Consider the following 23,978-nt stretch of genomic DNA (forward strand, 5'->3'; position numbering starts at 1 on the left):
GAGATGGAGAGGGAGGGGTATGAAAAAAGAGGTAGAGAGAGAGAGAGAGAGAGAGAGAGAGAGAGAGAGAGAAATCCTGGGCCCTGTTTCTTCTTCTTCTTTTTTTTTTAAGCAATGGCATCCTGTGTTCTTGGATGTGTCGTTGCCATGGCAACTGTAACTTGGTGACCTCGTTATTTCTGCCTAATCCCGCTCTGAAATTATGGTCTGCTCCACCCTTTTGCCTGGCTGCCCTGATAACATAATCATTGCAAATGAGGCAGGGGAACGAAGAAGATGAGGAAGAGGAAGAAAAAAAATACACATTTGGCACAGTTTTTTTTTAAACAAGATCACCACAGGCTCCTGTTTTATATATATATATATAGAGATATATATATATATATAATATATATTGTATATGCATTCACCAGTGTACAATTACAGCTTCTCTAGTTTTTACAGTATTGCTACAACAGCTAATGACAGGGCAGAGTAATTAAAATATGCACTTAGCAATAATCAGCCGTGAGCGGTTAATAAACTGCATTGATTTCAGATCATTCATGAGTTTATTAGAGAGGAGTCGGCGCCAAAAGCTTCAATTCACAAAGTTCTGGGGACGTCGGCCTCTAAATGAAGACCAGACCAAACTAAATCTACTGTACTACACACGTGCACACACGTGCACATGCACACAACAGCACATAAACACCTGAATTATTGATTTCAGTGTTTGATTAGATTTACTTATTGGCCAGGGCACGAGAAGCCCTCTGAAAAATTGATGGAAATTTTAGAGATAAACATGCAAACCAATAAGAAATCCTCAGTCATTCCTATTCAATAATTCACTGAATTTACATATTATTATTGGCATATCTCATTACTCTGGACCAAGACACACTTATATATTCCAAAATTGTATTAGTTGGGTATTCTGTTGCATAAATTAACATGAATAACGAAGGACGAGAGCTCCTTTAAAGTCACGAGTCAAAGAAACGCTTCATTTAGAAAAATAAAAGAAGAAATGCCTTTGTGCGGTCAAACGGCCAAAGACTCGAGAACAACTGAAATGTTTAAGTGTGTTTCACAGAAGCTGCGACTAAAAATACTCAGTCACAGTCTAACGTGTGAATAGCTGCTGCTCAGCATCATTGTGTTTTCATCTACGATCTTTCACAGCTTCAGTCGAAGTTAAAAGGTTTTCTTTTCCTATATGTTACCAAACCACTATAAAGTGAAATTATTTTGTCTTATAATATATTTGTAAGAGCCAATACCTTAAAAACCCACAAGTCAGAATGATAATACAAGTTATAATATTTTCAAATACTTTTTTGTAGGTTAAAACACCTTTTGAAGCCATGTGAGGACAATGATGTCTCATATTAGATCAGGCCATTGATACTTTATAATACCAGATCAATAGATATCTTCGTTTTATTTATAACAATCAAAAATGTTTATTTCATCTGTTGTTAAATCTTGACGATTGAAATCCTTACTTAAAACATGTGTTTGTAAAAATATATTTAAACCCACATCTGAAAATAGTCCCAGTAAAATGCTCCTTTTTACTCCTGTTTGGGAAAGATAGAATAGATTATGATGATAATAAAAACCCCAATTTACAGTAGACCTCTCAGATTACACTCTGAGTAATAAACCTCCATTACAGTAGCAAACCTCTGCTTTTATTATCTGCTCCATGTTCATAATATCTGTATTTTCACATTTTCCACACATTATTCTTTTAATGCAACTGTAAATACTGCATCCTGAACAGCACTGGTCAAATTAAAGTCTGGACACTGTATTATATTAACATTATCTATAATTTAAAGAAGGAGCAGAGCGCATCATTACGGGGTTTTCAGACTATGCAGCCATGCGATACATACAGTAAGTGAATGTTAATTAAAAAAAATAATACTGTAAAACATGTCGCCTATGTAATATTCTCATTATGTCTAGCTGCTGTTTCTACTTGGTTTTATGTCAGACCCGGCTGAACCTGGCTCGGTGGTCCTCAGTGAAACAAAGGTAGTAAAGACCGTGTGGTGTGGCCATGTCAGCTCCACCTGAACCCGCAGGAATCAGGCTCCTCGGATGTATCTGCAGATAATAGATGCACATGATGCTCCAACTCTCTCTAAAATACTGTTGCTGGCTATTTATTAATGATATTTGTAATATTCTCTTGTCAGTCAGCACCAGAGCTGCAGGAGAACCAGCGATGGGCTGAGTCTGCAGGGCCGGGGTCTGTTGCAGGGTCTTGCATCAGAGTCGGGTCACACACCGCTGGTTTGTTTCAGTCGGAGAAGTGAAAGTGACAGTCTAACGAGGCTGAAACTGAATTTCAGACGTTTCCAATTTACAACTATATATGACTGACAGCATTTTAGATACGGGCTGTGTCAGCTGGTATTATTTTTGTGTTTTAGTAATGACCAATATGTCACATGGTAATCTAATCAAAGTCTGTATCTTACATTGAGTACACAAATATTATTCATAGATGTTCTTAACCTTTAAGTTATGGGATGGACATGTCAGCCCGTTGCTGTTTGGTCCAGAAATAGATCAGCGTTAGTAGCCGACTGGATGAATGAATACTATTGTCCAATATGAACAAATACCTGCAGAATCAGTTATACTCAGTTCTTTGTGCACATTTTCAAATACTAGCATGCTAACACTATAGATTGTGTTAAAGTGAATAGCTACCTGCTACACTTAAGTATGTTGGTATAGTCCTTGTAAGTATATTGTTATGCAGATGTTAGCATGTAGCTCAAAGATGCTAGAGTGGATTTACAACCAATTAAAGAGATACAAAATCATAAACTAGAATAAAAAAATCTTGATTCCTGATCCAGTTTCAGAGTTTTTGCAGGATTTTGATTTTGATTGCTCTATATTGGTATATCCATTGTAAGCACATTGTTATGCACATGTTAGCATGTAGCTCAAAGATGCTATTTCAGCTTTGGACTGGATTAAAATGAGAGTCAGTAAAACTTCGGAGATGTAATCATGATCCGTAATCTTTACTGTAGGTTTGACTGGTCACAGCATTTGGATTCATAATATCTAACATGAAATATATATATTTGACAAATCCGAGGTAGAGACATATGATATTTGATTAATAAACCATTTGATGTTGTTGTTATATTATTATCAGTCATTAATAAATTCCAGACTATGATAGTAATTGTAAGAAATGTCTCATATTAGATGTAAATTTTATTTATAATCGCTGCACACACTTGTTGTGAAAGTTATTCTTTTTCGTAAGTTTTTAAAAAGCTGCATTTGAAATTTTTGCAAACAGCTTCTTAATTATTTGTGGGAAAAAAGGAAAAAAAAACTTCTGGTGGAGACTTAAGATGTTTCTGATTCCGCCCCCCCCCCCACCCCCTCACCTAACACCCCGTCCCTCCCTCCATCTTTAACTGAACTTAGACCCAGGATGTAAATGAGAAACAGATGTGTAGGAGGGTGCATGGAGTCTGGGGGGGGGGGGGGGTCGGGGGGACGCCGAGGAGACCTTGTTTCCACAAAGACCTGAGAGAACCAGCAAAATCTCCAAACTGGGAATGTTTGGACCCTTTTCTCTTCAGGAGGCGGCATCCCAGCAAGTCGACTGGGGAAAACAGAGACAGACGCATGGACAGGGAAACTGACATGTGGACAGATGTGTGTGCACAGCCAGACTGTGAGAGGAGCGTGTGTGTGTTTGTGAGTGTTTGTGTGTGTTTTTTGTGTGTGTGTGTGTGTGTGTGTGCGCACATAATCCATCCTGAGAGAGGACTGCACGACTCCCAAGAGGCTTATCTTGGTTAGATCCTGTTGCTTGTATGGAAAACTCTCAATTCAGTCACATCGTTTGCCCAGTGCATAGTAAACCCCCCTCCCTTAACCAACACACACACACACACACACACACACACACACACACACACACACACACACACGTTTGAACATCTATTTTAGTAAGGACCCTCGCTGGCCCCTAATGCCAATATTAAACATTAATCCTAACACAAAACTAAATCTTGTCCCTGAACCAGCCAGAAACAGTGAGAAACAATGTCCTCAATCTGTAGGCTGTAGGTTCAGAAATGGTCCTCACAAAGATATCTGCACAAGTACAAACACACACACACAAACACACGCCCAACCCCCCCTTCCCCCCCACCACCGCTGACCTGGATTTGACTGGCTGCTGCCTGCAGTATCCGCCCACATCGACTTTGACAGACTGGCTGTTGGATGTTCTCGCTGAGAGGCAAATAACTCTCATACTTTATAAATGGAAACTCCGTTATTAGAACCAGAAGAAGTATTTTAGATAAATGGAGAAGTAGCATGAGCAGTAAAACCAGTGGCTTTATTAAAAAGTGTAACAAATGAGACTTTGAGGTATGAGTACCACCACCGGAGTGGCAGCAGAAATAGTAGTAAAAGTAATATTGGACGAATAACCTGTAGGAGTATTAAATAATATCAGAACTGATCTGTTAGTTTTCTCTTTATTTAACTACGCTTCCCTTAATCATTACAGTTTGTCTATATTGATATTCAATATAATAATTTGTTATAGATTTTGAAACCATTTGAATTTGAGGTGTAAAACCAAATTCAATATATTTAAATTTATGGTAATGTTGATGTGAGTATGTCGGAGCCATAAAACCACGGTATTTCAATTTGTTAAAACCTTTTTTCAAACAGATACTTTTGAGATTTCTTCTATAAAATATTTACCTGTGAGGTATCTGGTGAATACGGTTTTCATACACCTGTGGAGGAGTAGAAGTATAAAGTAAAGTTTAAAGTTAAAATACCACAATTAAAAGTTTTCTTTATTACTCGTATCACTTATCAGTGGCAGGAACAGCATGTCTGAATAAATATCTACCTACTAAATGCAGATTGACTTTTCCTACCTTCATATCGAATCATTTTGCATGAATATGATAATTACAGAGACGTGAATATTTATATTCCCAGTTGGCTAGCGTGTATTTGAATTAAGTTACTCAAGAGAAGTTGGACGACGTGCTGGGAGCCCAAAGGCCTCGATGTTCATCCACGGTGCATAAACAACCTCAGGAAACACAAAAGTCTAGAACCAGGTTGTGTATCACGGTGCGGTAACAATGCTTTTACTCAGTATATTCAGGGTGGAAGGGTTTGTGTGTGTGTCTGTGTGTGTGTGTGTGTGTGTGTGTGTGGGGAGGTGGGGGGGTCTCAGGGGAGAGGCTGTACACATCAAAACGTTGCTTCTTTGTTCCACGTACATGGAGGATGTCATTAAACGTTACATTATCACATGTCACCTGCTTTGGTTAAACCTTCACTTCCTCTAACGACTTCCTCCGTCATCACAAAGTCGACCTGGTCCCTCGTCTGAAAGACAAACGCTCCACCTGCTTTCTAATTGGCTGAAAAACAACCAGGGACACAAACCTGTGGGAGACGTCTGCTGTCCCAGAAGAGACGAGATGAGATGAGGTGGGTCACATGTGACGGCAGCCCGCCTCCACCCACCCCCCCCACGTCCCATTCATCCCATTCCAGCCCAGCTACCATCCCAATAACGAGGCGATTAACTTTCAAGGTGGTCTGCCTTCATCCCTTCAGACAGAAGCATTTACATTGTATTGTGTTTATATTTTGGGGCGTTACCCAGAGACAGGTCCACTAATAGATCCCTATAATAAATGTGTAGATCAATTTGAAGTCCGTCCAATAAATGATGAATCGACTGGTTTAAGGTAGAAATAAAAAAAATTGATTACCTCAACTAAGAAGATTATTTTTGGTCTGCGGTCGTTGGTTTGATATTTAGCAGGATTTTGCAAAAACTACTGAACGGATTATCAGGAAATTTGGTAGAAGGATGAACTAAGGGTCAGGAAAGAACCCATTCCATTCTGTTGTGGATATAGATCAGATATCTCTTTTTAATTACAATTACATTAAACAGTTTCCTTGATTTCTCAGAGAATAATTCATGGATTATAAAAAGCCAGGCGAGTTGAGGGGACAGATATCGATTAATGGAAGCAATTTGGTGAAGATCCAGATAAAAATCCAGGAATCAAGTGAATTTAAATGTGGTTTCATAAGAAGACGGCTGGGCCTCGGTGGATGTTCACGCTCCACTGAGTGACGTTCTAGCTTTATATATATTGTCGCGGAGCCGAGGATCACGAGGTGCAGAGGGTGCCTCTTTAATTGCAGGGTTGGTGGTTTAAGTGCCAGCGACTCCTGTTCACTTGTCAGGGAGCAAGACACTGAACCCCCAAATTGCCCCAGTGGCCCGACCGGCAGAGAGCATGACAGCTCTGCCCCACATGAGTGTGTGGTTTTCAGAATATAGCTTTTAAAAAGGATATACTGTGGATATATATTTATATATATATTTGAGACAAAACTTTGCAATTACGCAGCTGTAACAGCGTGAAGATAAAGAACAAGAAATGCAGGGTGGTGCAGATACTGCAAGTGCATGTTTAAATACATTATAAAACACTTTAAAATGTAGTAATTATGTGTTTGGATGATGTACATTTAATATCTTCAGTCTGTAAACAGAAGCAGGTTTTGGTTTCTTATGATTCCACTTCTCACAAGTAGTTAAAAAATCCTCCATAAAGCCAGCACCCATATACAACCAGTCTGCAGCCGCGTCTCCCACTGAACATACAGTAAACTGTCAGATTCTGAGATTTCTGCTGCTGCTGCACCTACACTGAGCTCAGAGGGAGGACTGTGATATACAGTATACACAGTCCAGGTTTGACAGAAACCTCGCTGTCAGCCTGTCGTTCCTGCGAAAGCGTCGTTGTTCCTGACAGACCAGGAGAAAACACGTTCCCGAACAACTTCAGTGTAATCACAAATCAAAACAAGCCAAAGACACCGGAGCCTCGGCCGTTTCCCGCCTGCGTGTGTGCGATTACATTGTGTGTTTTCTCTCTGCACCAGGATTTGTCAGCCTCTTCACTTTTTTCTTGCCTTTTTTTTCTCTTTTTGCGTTGAGTAATTTCAGAGGCCTACGTTATTGTGTGCATTGAAAGAATATCTGGAGCAGGTCTTCATCAGCCCATCATTTATTCATCGACATGGATTTTTCCAGCAGTGGCTCACCTCTCACTGAGCAGATGTTGAGTAGCATCGCGAGCCGCCTTGATCTTATGAGACACTGGACCTGATGTTGCCCGTTTAAAAAATAAATTCTCTATGCACGCCCGACCCCGCGCTGTGAGTTACCGGCTTGAGGGGCATTTAATTAAATCAAAAACTTATCACTCAAATTTTAATTATGCTGCCATGGCTCCCGGGTTCACTTATGACTTAGTGCCATCTAGAGGCCGAGTGGGCAACAGCTCTGGAAAACTGGATTCACAAGAGCATGAAACATTCATTCTGTGGAAATACAGCTGGTTATAAATGATTTAATGCACCGGATGATTTTAACTTTAACAGAAATAGACTGATGAGGAAAATTTGACTTCCCTTCTGTACACTGTTCCCTCTTAGAGTCTTTAAACCTGTGACACCATTGTTTACAGGTGTAGCTGCTGCAGACTGTGTTTGACTTATTGTTACTTCACATAGTTCAGTTCAACACGTAGTTCATAAACGGGATTTAATCACATCACAACTTAATAAGAGACAATCATTGTCCAATACAAAACTAAAACCCTGTGGGAAACGTTTAGTGGACACTTGGGGGACATCTTGTGTCCGGAAGTCACACGTTTGAATTATTAAATTATTCTTTATGAGGAGTAAATTAGGTTTTAGGAAAAAAATTTGAATAAGATGGGGAATACCTAACCCTAACCCATTCTATATGATTCTGACTGTTTAAAGTGCTTCTACAGATAGACACGTGAACCAGACTCTTGAAACCATCTTCTCCAGACCTCCTGGTCCTGTCCCTGAACTGTTCCTGTCTGATCCAGTTTTTTTAGTTTGTTGTTTTAGATCCTCGGTTAACAAAACAGCCCCGGCTATGAGAACAGGCCGTCAGGAAGCCGAGAGGCGGTTCCTGAGTTTCGGGCGACTTACTCTCACGCAACACATGTGTCGGCCGGTCCTTGGGAGGCAGAGGGGTCCTCCCCTGCAGGTCAGGTTACCCGGAGCAGCCAGAGGATAACCACTACCATCTGGCCTCACCTTCCATGTTCACTGCTGCTCCAGGTCCCAATGGCTTCCACATGGAGTCCCGCCATCTCAGTCATAACCTCCACAACACACAAACACACGGGGATACACGTTTATAAAGCTGTTGCACACACACACACACACACACCAGGTATACACAAAAACTAATTACACAAGGTCAACATCAATGAACAGAAATATTTTGCACATATGACGTTAACAAACAAGCACAATACACACATACAAAGGCCTGGACAGGAAGAACAATCTAGCCTTAATTTATATTGAACCTATTAGAACTGTGGTTACAAGATTCCTAACAGACGTGATAAGAGAAAATAAATTAACAATGCAATTAATATAAATCTGCAGATCACGATATAAAACGTCAAGATCAAGGAAATGCCAGAAAACGGTAAAGCTTTAAGGTAAAGGTGTTTTGTTATGGCTTCTTGAATACACAAGATACATAAAACACGACTACATGCATGCACAGTGCACACAAGCAAGCATGCAACCACAACACATGTAAACACAAACATGTACAAGGTAAAAGCACATGTGGGCTCACACTAACATGAACCCAGACTGCACATAAAGCCACAATAATTCACACGAGTAACACGACACACGAGTGAAACCACATGCACGTGGGAACACCGGCACATGCACACACATAAACACACACAAAGAGAACTGCGTGGATTTGAATGGAGGGTGGGGGTGTGTGGGGCTTTAATCAGGGAATTCACCTCTGGGGGTTTCATCTTAACAGGACTGGACGCTCTTCTTCTCCCTGTTCTCTTCACACAATGAATCACTGAGACAGCCTGCGCTTGAAAAGCCTCAATCCTCTGTCAATAAAGCTAATGCTATCCCAGGTTCCCTCCGTGTGAGGTGCAATCCATTAGAGGGTTTCACACGCGACACGTGGAGGGAAAGAAGAAATCATAAACCAGCGTCTGATATGAAGAACACCATCAGAACCAACCGGGCACAGCATAAGAACCAGTTACCGGTGATAATAATGTGGCTGAACTGGGTGAATAACATTGTGACATGTTTATTCTGCTTTCCATACATTGATATGTAAAAACAAATGTATTTATTTACAGAGAGAGTAAGAGGCGTAAGGGGGATGATGATATGCATGAAGTCAGGAGTCGGTCTGACCTCACATTAGCGGCAGCTTCATGCTGAGCTCGGTGGTTTTACAGACACACAACCTGCTGGTTATCAGGATCGAGCACAGAATACAGTGGAGCTGCAGACACAGCAGGCCGTGACCTGCAGGCTCCATGTGTTTGTGATGTGATCTCTGAAAACCCTCTGAAGCACTTTCAATAAATTTGCAACGAAGAATTGTTTTGTTGAAAAACTAGAATTTGTGTGTAGTTGTAAGAAAAAGGTGACTGAACTGTCGCTGCCCAAACAGTTTGGAAAATACTTCTCATTGAACTAATTCTCTATAGCTTCTTTTAAATCCCTTCTTAAAACTTCTCTTTTTATGAAAGCTCTTAAATACGATTGACATTGGCTCTAATCTACACTGATAATAACAACTAATTATGCTGCAGACACAGCAGGCCGTGACCTGCAGGCTCCATGTGTTTGTGATGTGATCTCTGAAAACCCTCTGAAGCACTTTCAATAAATTTGCAACGAAGAATTGTTTTGTTGAAAAACTAGAATTTGTGTGTAGTTGTAAGAAAAAGGTGACTGAACTGTCGCTGCCCAAACAGTTTGGAAAATACTTCTCATTGAACTAATTCTCTATAGCTTCTTTTAAATCCCTTCTTAAAACTTCTCTTTTTATGAAAGCTCTTAAATACGATTGACATTGGCTCTAATCTACACTGATAATAACAACTAATTATGTTAATTTATTTCATGTATATATATTTGTTTTTAGACCAATGTTGAATTCTTAGTTTTTGTCATTATTCTGAAAACCAAATTCACCCGAAATAATACGTATTTATATATAGATGTATATAATGTACGTTTCGGACCGATAGATAAACTATTGCATTGGATTAAATACATTTGCAGCACATTACCAATTTTCCCTGTAACATTTATATTCATGCAGCTTCTCCTTTAATATCCTGGGCTGAGGAGAACAGTGTGTGCTGTTGGTGGAAGGACCTCAAATCACAGAGCATTACTTGCTCATACATGATCAAATCGGACGCACTGAACTGCACAGAAAGTACAGAACACTTTTGGTTCTTTGAAAGCATGAAACATTCATTTTTGTCCTTTTTCTGGGCGAGTTTTCTGCCTTTGGAGGATTTCCAGTTGAGAGATGACAGGAAGTCGTTGGTGGACGACACGTGACAAAGGTCACGAGGAGGATAAACAGAAAAGATATGGTGGTTCATGATGGGGGGCTAAAGATGTGATGTCATGGTAGCGTTCTCCCAGTTGAGAGGCGATGGGATTCACCACATGAAAACAGATATCAAGGTTTTAACCATGTAGCCGTTGACCTGACGAGACTCCGCTTCTCGTTTACCACGAGCCAACGAGACGTCGGATAATTCAAATCAGTTCAAATCACTTGTACGCTCTTCAAATGCTCCACTCTGCAGATGAGAGGCCACGTTGGAGAAGTGCAGTCTGGGTCAATGTCTCTTTAGCAAACCCTCACTACACCTGTGACACACACATTATTTGCTCCTCGTGGGTTTTGACGCTGCAGAAGACAATAGCATCTGTGTTTCGCTGGGTGACAACTTATCTGCCCGAGCGGAAACGGGAACAACACGCTCCGTCTCAGCGGTAATCTTTGATCAGGTGAAACGCTTTCTGTGATAAACATTGACTCGATCCCCATGGGCAATCACTCTATAGTGCTGGCATCATGGGAGGTAATGTATGCATAGACATGTTGAGTTCGCCTCGGGGCCCTCACACACACACACACACACAGCGTGCACACACTGAGATGAATTGCTATGCCACCTAGAATAAATACATATCAGCTACAGTGAGCTGGGGCGCTTTGCTCTTTCCTATTAATCCTCAGCATGGTGATTTATTGCACTGGGCCTGTCAACAGCCATATAGTCCCCAGGAACTGTGGCCAGCCGGGAGAAATAGTGCAGTTTAAGACTAAGGCCCAGCAGCGGCCCCCAAGTCTATTTATGTGCATTGTGCTCCCCGGCCGAGGGTGAATATACGAGTTGGTTGTGAACAACAACAACATTTTTGTGCAAAAGAGGAATGTGCCTGTGAAATAATCTATTCGTCATAATCCAAACTCTTAAATGGATGTGTACCCAGATGTCGCTGCCGGAGAGATTTGCATTTTCAAGGTGAAAGGGCCCTGGATGCTCAGCAATCAGCTCGGTGCAGGAGCCTGGATACCAAAGGGCCCTTCTGTATGTTATTTTTATACAGTGCGTGCATGGCAGCGCGTGTTCGTCTCCTGAGTGTTAACTCCCATTTGATTAAAGCAGGGGTGGAAAACACTGAGGTGCAGTGCAGCAGTGCAGGAGTCTGAGGAAAGGGCTCCATCTAGTGGCTGGTAATATAGTCAGGCTGTTAAATTAAGTTAGGTTTTTAAATTTACTTGGCTGATATTCAACAAATCCCCCAAAACAAACTATTCAATTTATTTGTGTAATGTCAAATGATAATATTATTCATCTCAAGGCACTTTACATAGTTTAAGGTCGAGACTTGCAATGAATTGATCCTACTGATCTGTGATCACAATCACACAATCCTATATCTTAAAGAACTAAACTTCATGCCCTTTGGTTCTGAACTTTTCATGGAATCTGCTGAAAACAATATTCAATACTTTAAATACACACCAGCTAATTGGATTATTAGAAGTAAACAGAACATTTCCAGAATATCAGATTCATATTTGATTGTTTGATGCGGTATTACTTTGTATATATGCGACTCATCTTAATTAGTTTGGTTAAATGCCAGTCCTGCACGTCTCATGTATTTGTCCCGTTTTGCTCCATTTTTGAGAATTTCAAGTTGCACACACTGATACATTCCGGAGGTGAAACTAAATGACCTTGAAGGGAGACAGCTTTGTTTCCCTTTCCAATTTCAACAATGAACTTTTCAAACCTCAAAATCGATCTTTTTGTTGTTACTCTTTATTGTGAATGTTGACAAGGTTACAATACACGACTTAGAAAACCCACAGGAACAGAGCAGCCTTTTTTTCCCACCAAGGACACTTTGACTTGACGGATACAAACATAAAATAAGGCCACTCCACTTATTGTACGTTTGAGAGAAGACAGCGGTTATCTTTGACCTCAGAGGCTCCGCAGTGGCAGGCGACCTTCAGGGACGCTGGGAAACTAAAATGGGATCTCACACGGGACAGAGGGTGGACATGGGGGGGGGGGGTTTGACTGTCACAGGCATTTCAGAGGGACATGGGGACAGAGACGTCAGGTAAAATATATAAAAAGTCCATTCGAGACTCGTTCTTTTTCTCACATTAGACAAAAAACACTTATGTTATCATATCATAGATTTGAGATGGGTCTCACTTGGAGGCTGCTTCCATTCTGGCCTGACCAAGGAGGACACTCACATTTTTTCATTTAGCACATTTTCACTGACACTGATCTTTTGAATATTTTAAAGTTGATAAAAGCAGTTCACCCTTGAATGAGCATCCAAAACTGACCAATGGTGCATCACCATTTTTACAGATGAGACACAACTTGACCGCTGCAGTGGGATACTTGTAGGGATCCACAGCTAGATGGCGCTGTGAGGCTGCCTTCTCAAAGAAAGCCCTCCCCTCCTCTCCTCTGCAAAACAAACCCATCTGGCCGTCCCCTCTCCTCCTCCTCATTTTATTTAGCTCCCCTCTGTCACCATCTCTCTTCCTCACCTCCAACCCTCTTCATCACTCCGACTCCCAACACCCTCCTCCAGTCTCCATCTCTGTGCTTCTCCATCTCCCCATCTCTCCCTCTCTCCCTCGCTCTGCTTCCATCCATCTTTATCTCTCCCTTCCTCACCGTTTCCACAGCTCTCCCCTCTGTCCTCTACTGAGCGGCCACAGCCTGGGTCTCGCCTCCGGAGGTCAGCAGCTGCATCAGGCTTCCAGACGCCGGGCGCTTCACGTCCGTGGCCCAGTTGAAGAACATTCTGCGGGAAAACAAAGAAATTAAATCAGTGGTTGTTGGTCCCAGTGGTTAAAGTACCACAGAACAAACAACTGGTGATGAATTCAACTGAAAATTAAGACCAAAAACAATTTTCTTCTTCAGAGTGTGTTTTTTAGGAACTACAAATAAAAATATAAGTACTTTAATAATCACACATTAACCAGTAAAACTAGAGCTACTTTAGTAACCAGCATTAACTCCTGTTCCCAGGGTTACTCGCAGCTGGTATTTTCCACTGCTATTCTAAAATATGAGTTAATAAATATATATATATATATATATAAAAAACACTAGAACCTTTAGTAGACGATCACGATGATCTTCTATGATTAAAAAAAGTGTTTCAATATTTTAGTGAACAGAGGATAACGTTTGAAGGTTGAACAAATGAAACATCTCTTTTAAGTAACGACAGCAGAGTAAGAAGAGGAGAAGAAGAAAAGGGATGAAAAAGGACAGACTTCCACTTCCCTCCAGCCTGATTCTTTCTATTTTCGTTCTCACACTCTCATCTGTTTCCTCAGGGATTATCAAAGTGGATGAAATCCCCTCTTATCTCCCCCGTGGTACCCGGGGTGCAAACACGGTGGAAATCCACACAACCATCCTTCTAAAGGGACCCAGCGTGGAGTCGGATGAGTTCTGGTGCTCACACAACACAGATTTGACTAAATAATACAATCTGAATTATTAATTTAATTTTTTCAGTTTTAAAGCACTTTTAGAATTGCTAAAAAGTTGGATACCTACAAAAACTTGGATCAGTTTGTCATTGTAGTTTATTAAAAAGTCAAATATAATGACATTCTTGAATCTGATGAACTGCTATGATGGATAGAAACGTGTTCTAGATAGGAAAGTAACTAGAACAGAATCAAGTTGGGCCTCTGAGTGTTACTGCAGTGCCAGGTCAGTGTGGATCGATCCATCTTGTGGGAGTTGAGTAAAACTCTCTGATTTGAAATGCATGTGAGCAAACAGCAGGAGGCAGCGACCACTTCAACCTCAAAGGAGACTTACTCTCCTTCATATGAAGTCTGAAAAACAGCTACTCTTGACACTTTTAATATGGAAAGATCAATATCAATATTTCACACCTACTGTGTAAAATGTGACAGACAATCTATACTGTCAAACTAAAACGAAAACATAGCCACCGGTCGATTTACTTTGTATTCTGGGCTCGTTTTGTGACTTTGTATTGATGTTTTTGTAACTTTATCGAGAGCAAGCGACTGAAAAAATATACTGGTGGGTGAATTGTAGTCATGAAGCTCCCAACACAGAGATTAAAACAAAGGAAATAGGAAAGTCATTATAGATTTAAATGTAAACCATCTATAAAAAGGACGAGAAAAGAAGAAATCAACTTTGTGATGCTACATTGACAAAATACATGAAAAAAAAGTAATTTCCAAATTGTAATCATAGCCACTAAAATGTGAAAGTATAAAATGACTCTGGTGAATCCTCATTTGCTTCTGCACTCACTCTGCAATGTACTCCAGTGGCGTCCAGGAACTGAAATCTGCGTCTGGCATGAACTTCCTGTTCATTGGTGTATCCAAGGTAACCCTGCCAAATGAAGCCAGATGACGTGAGAGGGAGGTCGGGGAGGTAGAGAGGGAGGAGCCCTGGCAGCATCTCCACACACACACACACACAGACACACACACAGCACCGAACACAGGCCTCGTGTGGACGGAGATTAAATCAATTGCGTCATGTTGCTGTTTTTATTATCATGTTACCACTATGATGACTTCAGATATCACTTAAAGGAACAGAAGCAGGCAGAATTTCAAAGAGGTAAATGTGGTTTGGACTCTTATCAATGGCGTCAGTAGCTGGAGCTGAAGCAGAGGAAATAAGTATACTATGAAACCCACTTCTTACATTTCAGAGCCTGAAAATCATCTATCTTTCTTTTCTTCTGAATAATCCAGATGCTTATGACCCATCAAACATCTTCACTAAATCTAAATGAATGCAGGATGTGATTATCTTCCATAAAGGCGACAAAAAGAATACAGAAAAATCTGAGATTACATTTTCGATATGGTAACGTCCATTAAAATGTTATTTATTTGTGTCAAACGTATTTGAAAACCCCTGTTCATTCGTTTGCAGGCGTTTGCAGGAACACTCCACTGCTACAGAGTGTAAGAGCACATAGACCAAGCAGCTCAAAGGGTTTGGGGGGGGGGGGGGGGGTGGAGGCTATAAACAGAAATGCAAGTCATGGGGCTAATACTGAGCAGATGTGACAGCATGCTGGAGAGGCACTCCGGCCTCATTCTGCTGGAAAATGCAGCCAAAGAGAGCGCGGCGGACAAGAACCACCCCTAAAAAAAAAATCATTTTCAGCGTTTCACGATGACGGTGCAAAAACACCGGGTTTAAAAGCAGTGAGCAGAGAGACAGGGGCGATGATGAAAAGGTCTCGGTGCGAGTCGTTCATCTGAAACAGATCATGTGCACAAGCAGAGATGTACCGGGGTGAAACTGGCAGCCTTATCCATCTTTTATTCCCACGGCTTATCTTCACCTCGCACTTATGCGCTGAACATGACAAAAGGAGTGTGGGGCACAGCTTTTACGGCACAATAGCTTCCATCTCCGCTCTGTCCGCTGGCTGTGTGCATTGTTGGTGCCTCTAAAGCTACAGAGAGCTATATTTTCTATGCTACAGTAAATATAAGAGACTTCTTTTCTACCTAAAGCACAAAACCTGACAATAGGTAAGAAGGAAAAGGAGATAACTAAAGTCAGACTGTTAGTTTGTCCTGTATTTCTAACGAAATTACTCTGTTTTCTACCAATTACAGTGCACATGGTTTAATATGACACCAAAACAACACTCGCTCCATCCATGGGAAAACAGATCAACTGTCGTCTTGTATTACACCATCATGGTTGAAGGTTGTGTGTCTTTTGTTTCATTTGCAAAAAAAGACCAACGACAGATCTCACAAACACAACAACCCTGGGATCTGCACACGTTTCAAATGAATTTCAATGCTTTTTAGAGACTTCAAGGAAAATGTTACTCTTTTTCAAACCAAATGCATGTTAGAGGCTGAGTAATATACTTTTAGATGAATTGCTGTATTAATGTAGATATTTATCCAGTATTGGGGATATGAAATTATTAAAATGTGCCATGCTTGTCTCCACTTCTGATCTTAACTAACCTAAAGACTTTACAGCACAGGTCCTGCATGAAAGTACACAAAATACTTCCATCGCCTGCATCCTCTCCCGAGTCATCGAGCTTCTCAACTCTGCACTGAAATATCTCTGTACAGACAGATGAGCTACAGACAGATGAGCTACAGACAGTTGAGCTACAGACAGATGAGCTACAGACAGATGAGCTACAGACAGACGCAGGTGTCTCTGGGAGAGAAGCCTTTTGTTTGTACTAATTCTAGCATCCTGTTACCTTCAGGGAAAAATAGTGCAGGTGGTTTGGAACTGGACCAAACATACAGAAGACAACAAGACAAGGACACAACCTCAAACTTGGTGGAAACACAACAGCAACTGATTTTATATTTAAATAATATTCCACATCTTGTATGTCAATGGGATTTGTCCTTAAATATAAAACAGCTCAAGCTGAATCGAACTGAATGTGTGAGGGCGATGCTACAGACCCCTTCCTCCACAGATGAGCAAGCTGTAAACTTTAGTCACTTTCAAGCTATGAACATGTTGAGAATTAGATGTTTCACTTATGTCCCATCTGCCACGCACCATGGTGCCATAGAAGCATCACAACCAAGTGTGCACACACCATTTGCCCTGCAGTACTTACGGTAGTATGGCCACAGCGGCGGCTCCCGATGGCATCCCACTGTTCTCATCTGCCAGACTCTGACACAGCTGGTGGACGGCAGCCTTGGCCATGCCATAGCCCACCATGCCTGGGGATCCCAGATTGAACATTTAGTTTTAAAGCAAATGCAGTACACAGGACTTCACATATATCACACACTGTGCACAGGAGTGGAAGGATTTAGCAGAGAGTGGTCAGGTGGAGGGACATCACAGATTCTGAGGGAGGAAACAGACCATGTGTCAAGTGCTTGTTCTTTTTTCTGAAGTTAGTTGGTTTATTTCAAACTGAATCTTTACACTGAACAAACCCGGAGTTAATAACTTCAACATCTGGAATCAGTTGTTGTCCCCCCACCCCTCCATAAAAAGAAAAGAAAAATCTAAACAGGCTTCCCAAAGAATGCAAAGCATCTGCCCACCCCCCTTCGACCCGTCTCGTGATAGGCCTGCGTCACACCGACCAATAGGAACAAGGGGTGGTGACCATACTTTTTCTTTCAAGTTATTGTTTTTCTCTAAAAGCAGAAATCATGAAAAAAAAAAAAAAGAGGAAAGAAGCACGAGTAAATGGCGAAAAAGTTAAAGACAAGGTGATTTAATCAGACTTATAGAAATACAACCACCTCAATGTAGATATTTATCATTAGACAAAGTTGAAACTTCTGAAAAGAGTCTCTGTCCAGTGGAGGTGTCTCATTGTTTTATTCTGATGTCTGCCCTGCTGACTTGTTTAATCCCCGTCTCCTGTGTCTCTGTGAGGTGGAGTCAATAATGTCTGAGCTCGTTTGCCGTCCAGTCGATTGTTGCATGTAATGTTCTGCATTTCTTGGAGGATAATCGCAGATTATGGGAGAAAACCCACCACATGTCACATGAGGAGTCTTCTCCATTTGGTCTTTTAGGGTTTAACCTTTAACTCGGAGATCAGGATTATCACAAACTCACTCACGAGGTTGGAAATCCATCTCTTCGTCTGCATCTTTTCAAACGGAACCCGATTTGGTTTAAGGGCAAGAAAATCGAGTCAATCTCAGAATCATCTCCCAGTTTCTTTCATATTTGACACGATGGGTTGAAGGAAATCCCAATGATTTGTTTTCCAACATTTTAAATTGGATTTTTCATAAACTTTGATTTGATTCAAAAGTCACATTCATCTCTTAATCATCCCATAGCTAAAGTGTTATATTATAGGTTATATTTCTTACCAGTTGATGTTCAATGACTCATTTATAAAGTCTGATTTTTCAGAGTAATTCTGTGATAATGTTCACATCACAATCTCTATAGAAGCTGCTTGTGCAGTATACAACCACAGGAGAACAAAGGACACCCGGAGCTTCAGTCTGTTTCAGGCGAGTTAACCGGCTGCGTCCATGTGGACAATGTGTGTGCAGCCACAACTGCTGAGTCATTCCCTCACTAAGTCCGTAGCCAATGAGCTCGCGGGCTCAGCTGCTGAGCCAGGGGGTTTGTGTTGCTGTGGAGTTGGATCACAGCCCATCACACAGTTGGCTTAGGTACAAGCAGGAGAGGGGGAGGGGGAGGGGGGGTGTAGGGCATTGCACATTACATGGGGACAGACCAAAGCCTCGTGGCTGGTGATGTGGTCATAGAACTGCAACTGGCCAATTATTAATTGGCATTACAAGTATTAATTGAGTGTAATATCAGGATATCAGATCAGTTATCAGCTCAAGGTTGGTCTTGCTTATAGTTTTATGACAGCGTCAAATGAACGTTAACATGTTACTAGCACATTTCATTTTATGGTATTTAAGACTTGTCAACGTCTAAAATACCGATGAGCCGAATCTAGACTTTTTAAAGATCCTTTGGTAACGTTGATAAATTAGGTTACAATTTATCCGAGCTGAAAGTCACATGGTATATGTCATTTTTAGTATTTTCAAAATTTGTGCCGATAAATGCTCCGTTAATTTATCATATGTAGAATCTTTTGTAGTTTTCAGCTGCCTTATGAACTCCAGGCAGTGAGATTTGGAAATATTAACTCTCTCTGTGTGAGCAGATCGGACTTGAGTCAGTAACTGAACAATATGTTGCCTGATGGACAAATAAGCCATTTTGAGAATTAAACTATGGATTTTTTCTTTATGAAACCGAGTCCCTAACCACCGAGTCCCAGTGCTGCCCGTGATCTCATTAGCTGCCCTGGTTTTTTGTGTGCTGGTTTTGTTTCTCGGATCCATTTTATCGACACCTTCCACCCCCCCGATGTTTTCATCAGTGTGAGCCAGGCCGTGCCTCTGATCAGTGTGTCGATTCCCCGGTCAGAGCCCTGCGGCGCCTTTCATTACCTACATTATTTGAATTGGCAGGTTGGACAACAGAGACGTATGCACAATGTCGCCTCCGGTAAATCAAAGTCCGCCTGGAACCCGGACACGACACGCGGCCAAACCGGGGTCATCCCGACAACAAGGGTAAACACCACAGACGTGTGCCTCACCTCCAGTGCCTGAGAGAGACGCTTTCGCTCCGGCCAAAGTCAACAGGCCGCCGGGTTTCAGGTGCAGAGCGGCGAGGTGGCTGGAAATGGTCGAGGTCCACACGCTCTGCTTCCACATAAGATCTGAGTTTTTGTATAAATCTGAGAAAACAAAGAAAATGATTAGAAAGGAAGGAGAAAGGGTTGAATTGTTTGTCAGAAGTTTGACCTAAAAATAAACATTTTCATGAATCTTGGTTGAAGAAATGGGTCAAGAAAGAACCCATTGAAATCTGGCATATTATAGAGGAGTGATATCTGTGAGTGTGTAATTTGATACAGCTTGATTTGGTTTTAAATTGTTGGGTCTTGGAGGATGTAAAATGCCGGTCTACTTAATTCTGTGGAGCCACAATATTTAATCAGAAACATAATTTGTTCCTTTCGGGACAATCTTTGCATGATTATGTGTTGACCTGAAAAGGAATATTTTAAAATGTTGGTAAATCAGCTTTTTGTCCGTTACAGAAAGCTTCGGTCTACAAAAACTACCACCAGCACGTGTAAAGCTCACAACTGAACATGTTGTACTTTGTTTGTCTTTTTTCAGAGACACAAAAACCAAAGTGTAAAAAATATGACAAACTGCCACTTATCAAAAGGGGAAAATGAAGCCAACTATTTCTTGGCAGAGACCAGAAATTTCCTGGAGTCTCCGGCACTCTGGCACCGATCCCAGAAGTAATCCCCCGAAAGACAATGTCATTGTTCACACTTCAGTTTTGTAATGAGTTGGCTTTTGTTTGCACATCTATCCAACAACACGCATGATCAATATTAAAATATCACAGAAAGATTAAGTATGCATTTTATTTACTTGAACGTTTGACAAGATGAAAAACAGATTTAAAATGGACGTTTTGTGTTTAGCTGCTAAAATTCATTATATAATTAAGGAAAAAGATAAATGGGGATTATTTTTGTCACACATCTTTTCAGAATAAAATTACATAAGAGCAATTTATTGAGCTGCAGGGAAATAAGTGGCTGATGATGTCGAGGACAAACAAGAGGTTGTTGAACTCTGACCTTTGGAACTACATTTCCCTCCCGCCCATCCGCCGGCCACACACAAGATGGCGTCCACTTTCTGTTCCCCTAGCAACTGGGACACGTCTGCCGTCACCTGCACGAAAAGCAAAGAGACGTTTGCAAACATCTTTTCACGAAGCCGCGGAACCTGGTGTTCAAATGTCAGCTGGACACGTTCGATGCATGAGATGTGTTCAGATCAACTGATACAAGGAGGAGATTTAGATTAAAATTTAACAAAAGTGTCCGTACGTTTCTAATAACCTTTATTACATAAAAAGTGTATATTATTGTATTTTAAAGGCTCAAGAATCTCAGACACAAATAGACATGTGACCACTTCAGAGAACAAAGCCCTGAAGGGACTAATGTCACAGGAAAGAGATTAAAAACAGTTATAAAAAGTCATGTGAAAAAGAAACATGATTCTGAAATTCCAGATTTTACTAAGCTGAATATTATTTGAGGTTTAAGATGTCAAACATGTCACACAACTATTTATTAATTTAATACAATGTGTGCAATAAGGGTTTTCAGCCTAAACATTTTCCAACAGACGAGCAATGTTCTTTAAAAAGGTTATTTAGGATTTGCTGTTTTATCGTATTGCTGCTTATTGCCAAAGTAAGGGTAGGGACATTTTACATTTCATACATTATTAATGTCATATAATAATATGTACTATATGGCCACAAGTATTCGGACACCTACAGGAGCTGTTATGACATCTCATTTTAAATCCATATGCCTTCATATAGAGCTGGTTCCCCCTTTATGTACAAATACTCACTGCAATAAACATTGACACACTGTTCCATGATGTTATAAACCGTTTCCTCTAATAAAAGTTGTAACCACTGTTTTCTTTGATCTCAGTTAAACACTTGAATTCGATGATGAAAAGAGATGCGTCCCAATACTTTTGTCCACATATTGTATGATAACTGCAGATGGATGTGAGCATATATACGAATTTGCCCTTTTATTGAAATGTAAAATAAAATACTGCGCTGGTTTTATTTCTCACGTCTCTGCACTTATCTGCATCATTTCTAACAGAAAATAACTTTATGTATATTTAAGTACAAGTGGTTTTATTCTACTTGCTCGTGCAATGATCCTGTACTGCACTTTACTTTATAACATGTCTATACAAACCAGTACAGTTGAAGTATATTTGCACATACTCTGCATTTATTATTCATATTATATTTTATATATATATATTTATATTAGTCTACTCATTCTGAGCTGCCTGCTGCTGCAACAACTTAATTTCCCAAATGTGTGGATCAATAAAGCAAGGAAAACAGTGAACAACCCAGATAAATTCATTTATGATCGTAAACGAATGAATGATTAATAAGACATGTTGTTTTTAATTGATTCAGTTGAACTTTAGCCTGTTAGCTGCTCTCTGTTAGCATCGTGTGTTCATCCCACCTGTCCAGCCTGCTCCGCGAAGCACTCGCTCATCTTCACGATCACGTTTTCACTCGCCTCCTCGTTGGCTGCCATGTCGATGCTGGCGACCCACTGCTCACACGCACGCACACACACACACACACACACACACAGAGAGACACACACTGACAGTTAGCTTAGCAGTTAGCATCACAGAGAGCCCACAGCTACACCGAGCGGCTGCAGCTCACTCACCCAGCCTTTGGACTTGAAGAGCCGGACACACTTGGAGCCCAGAGCGCCCCTTCCTCCATAGACGATGACCCGGTGTGCAGCCATGTTGTGTGTGTGTGATGATCAGAGTAGTGTTACTGTGTGTGTGTCTGTGTCTGTGTGACAGTCAGTTAAATACACGCTGAGGGGGAGGGGGCGTTTCTCTGCTGCTGCTGCAACAAGTGGGAGGAACCAATGCTGCTTTCAGGTCCTGTCGGAAACTACACGATCGCACCGCTTGGACCACCCAGATCCGACATGATGAGACCAAATCACCAATAATATGTATTTATAAACCTCATGTTGTGGTTTCACATGATAACACATCGATAATGACATCAAACTTTCAACAGGTGCAGACTCATATCATCTGATATAAGGGAAATAACAGTTTATTCTGGTGTGTGTGTGTGGCATTTGAATGAATGAATATCGCTAATGAGTCGAGGAAAAGGCCGGAGGTCAACAAAGAAATGTGTGTGTTTGTGTATTGGTACTTTACTTTATGTATTTGTGAGGACCACTTTGAGCCAAGTGAGGACATATTAACAAGTCCTTATTTTTTCAACTTGTTGAGGGGTTAAAACTGGTTTTATGGTTGGAATTAGGTATGGTTAGGTTCACTGTAGGCATATGATTGTGATGGTTAAGGTTGGGTGGGGGGCGAGGGAATGTATTAAGCCAATGAGTGTCCTCACTGAAATAGAAGAACAAAAAAATGTGTCGGGCGTGTATGTGAGCTCCAGATATTACCCATGTTGTGGGGACCTCATTCAGTTTATGGGGACTTATCTTGACAACATGTTCTAACATTAGGTTTAGGTTTAGGTTAAGGCTAAGAGTTAGAGTTAGGGAAGTAATAACCCGGGAAGAGTTAGTCTCCAAGAAGTAAATCTCAATCAATTTAACTGTGTGTATAAATGTGTGTGTGTAGACGGAATTCAACTAATCTTTGGAGCATGTCGCTGATGATTAACTTTTGGAGCCAAGGTCAAGGTCAAAGGTCAAGGTAAAAGGTTAAAAAAAAGAAGAATATGTCTGAAAAAAAGGAGCTAAAGAGAAGATCTAATGCTTCCTAATCAATGGAGTTATACAGTAACGTTTTAAATTTAAAAGTACATTTTCTCGGTATCTCTGCATCCTATAAGCCTATAGACACAACCTGAGGCTTATTTAGATTTAATAAATAATTTATGATCATATATCAAAAAAGGATGTCTACTGTCTATAGCACCAAACAAAAAGTGATGTCTCAAATGCCCCAGGAACTTTCAAATCTCACAAGTTCAAATATTGCATTTAACTTTGGTTTTATACATGATAAAGTAGAAGAAAACAAGGTTATGCACACAAACGGAGGAACACATAGAAGGATGTTTATGATGAATGGATTTCCAACTGTTTAATTAAAAAGCAAAGAGTCAACACATTCCATGACAGCCCCCCATTTATTTCTTGATTTATTTAACAGGGTCGGTGAACATTTATAAAAAAATGCTGTATGTGCCAGAGTTTAGCTAAGAGGCTATTTTTCATCTGTAGTCGCTGCAAATATGTTGGCAAAGTTGGCAAAAGAAAAA

General features: G+C 40.7%; 1 protein-coding gene across 1 annotated transcript; it reads right to left on the minus strand.

Moving 5' to 3' along the window:
- Positions 1 to 12,281: 12,281 nt before the first annotated feature.
- On the minus strand, positions 12,282 to 22,542 carry qdpra (quinoid dihydropteridine reductase a). Its single transcript, XM_062393283.1, has 7 exons — positions 22,381 to 22,542; positions 22,165 to 22,257; positions 20,719 to 20,815; positions 19,651 to 19,791; positions 17,155 to 17,263; positions 14,826 to 14,909; positions 12,282 to 13,314 (listed from the first exon to the last, which is right to left on the minus strand). Exons 1-7 carry the CDS (start codon positions 22,462 to 22,464, stop codon positions 13,212 to 13,214), a joined length of 711 nt encoding a protein of 236 aa, XP_062249267.1. The 5' UTR covers positions 22,465 to 22,542; the 3' UTR covers positions 12,282 to 13,211.
- Between the last annotated feature and the right edge of the window lie 1,436 nt (positions 22,543 to 23,978).

Source organism: Platichthys flesus, chromosome 8, assembly GCF_949316205.1.
Source record: "Platichthys flesus chromosome 8, fPlaFle2.1, whole genome shotgun sequence".
In the NCBI taxonomy this organism is placed as follows: Eukaryota; Metazoa; Chordata; class Actinopteri; order Pleuronectiformes; family Pleuronectidae; genus Platichthys; species Platichthys flesus.

Bases quoted from the DNA above. Each gene is read 5' to 3' on its own strand.
- qdpra (XM_062393283.1), bottom strand. From the start codon at position 22,464: ATGGCTGCACACCGGGTCATCGTCTATGGAGGAAGGGGCGCTCTGGGC. The intron at 19,792-20,718 runs GTCAGAGTTCAA...TTGTTTTCTCAG, and splicing joins AGGGAAATGTAGTTCCAAAG to ATTTATACAAAAACTCAGAT. The intron at 14,910-17,154 runs GTAAGTACTGCA...TTCATTTGGCAG, and splicing joins GCCGCTGTGGCCATACTACC to GGTTACCTTGGATACACCAA.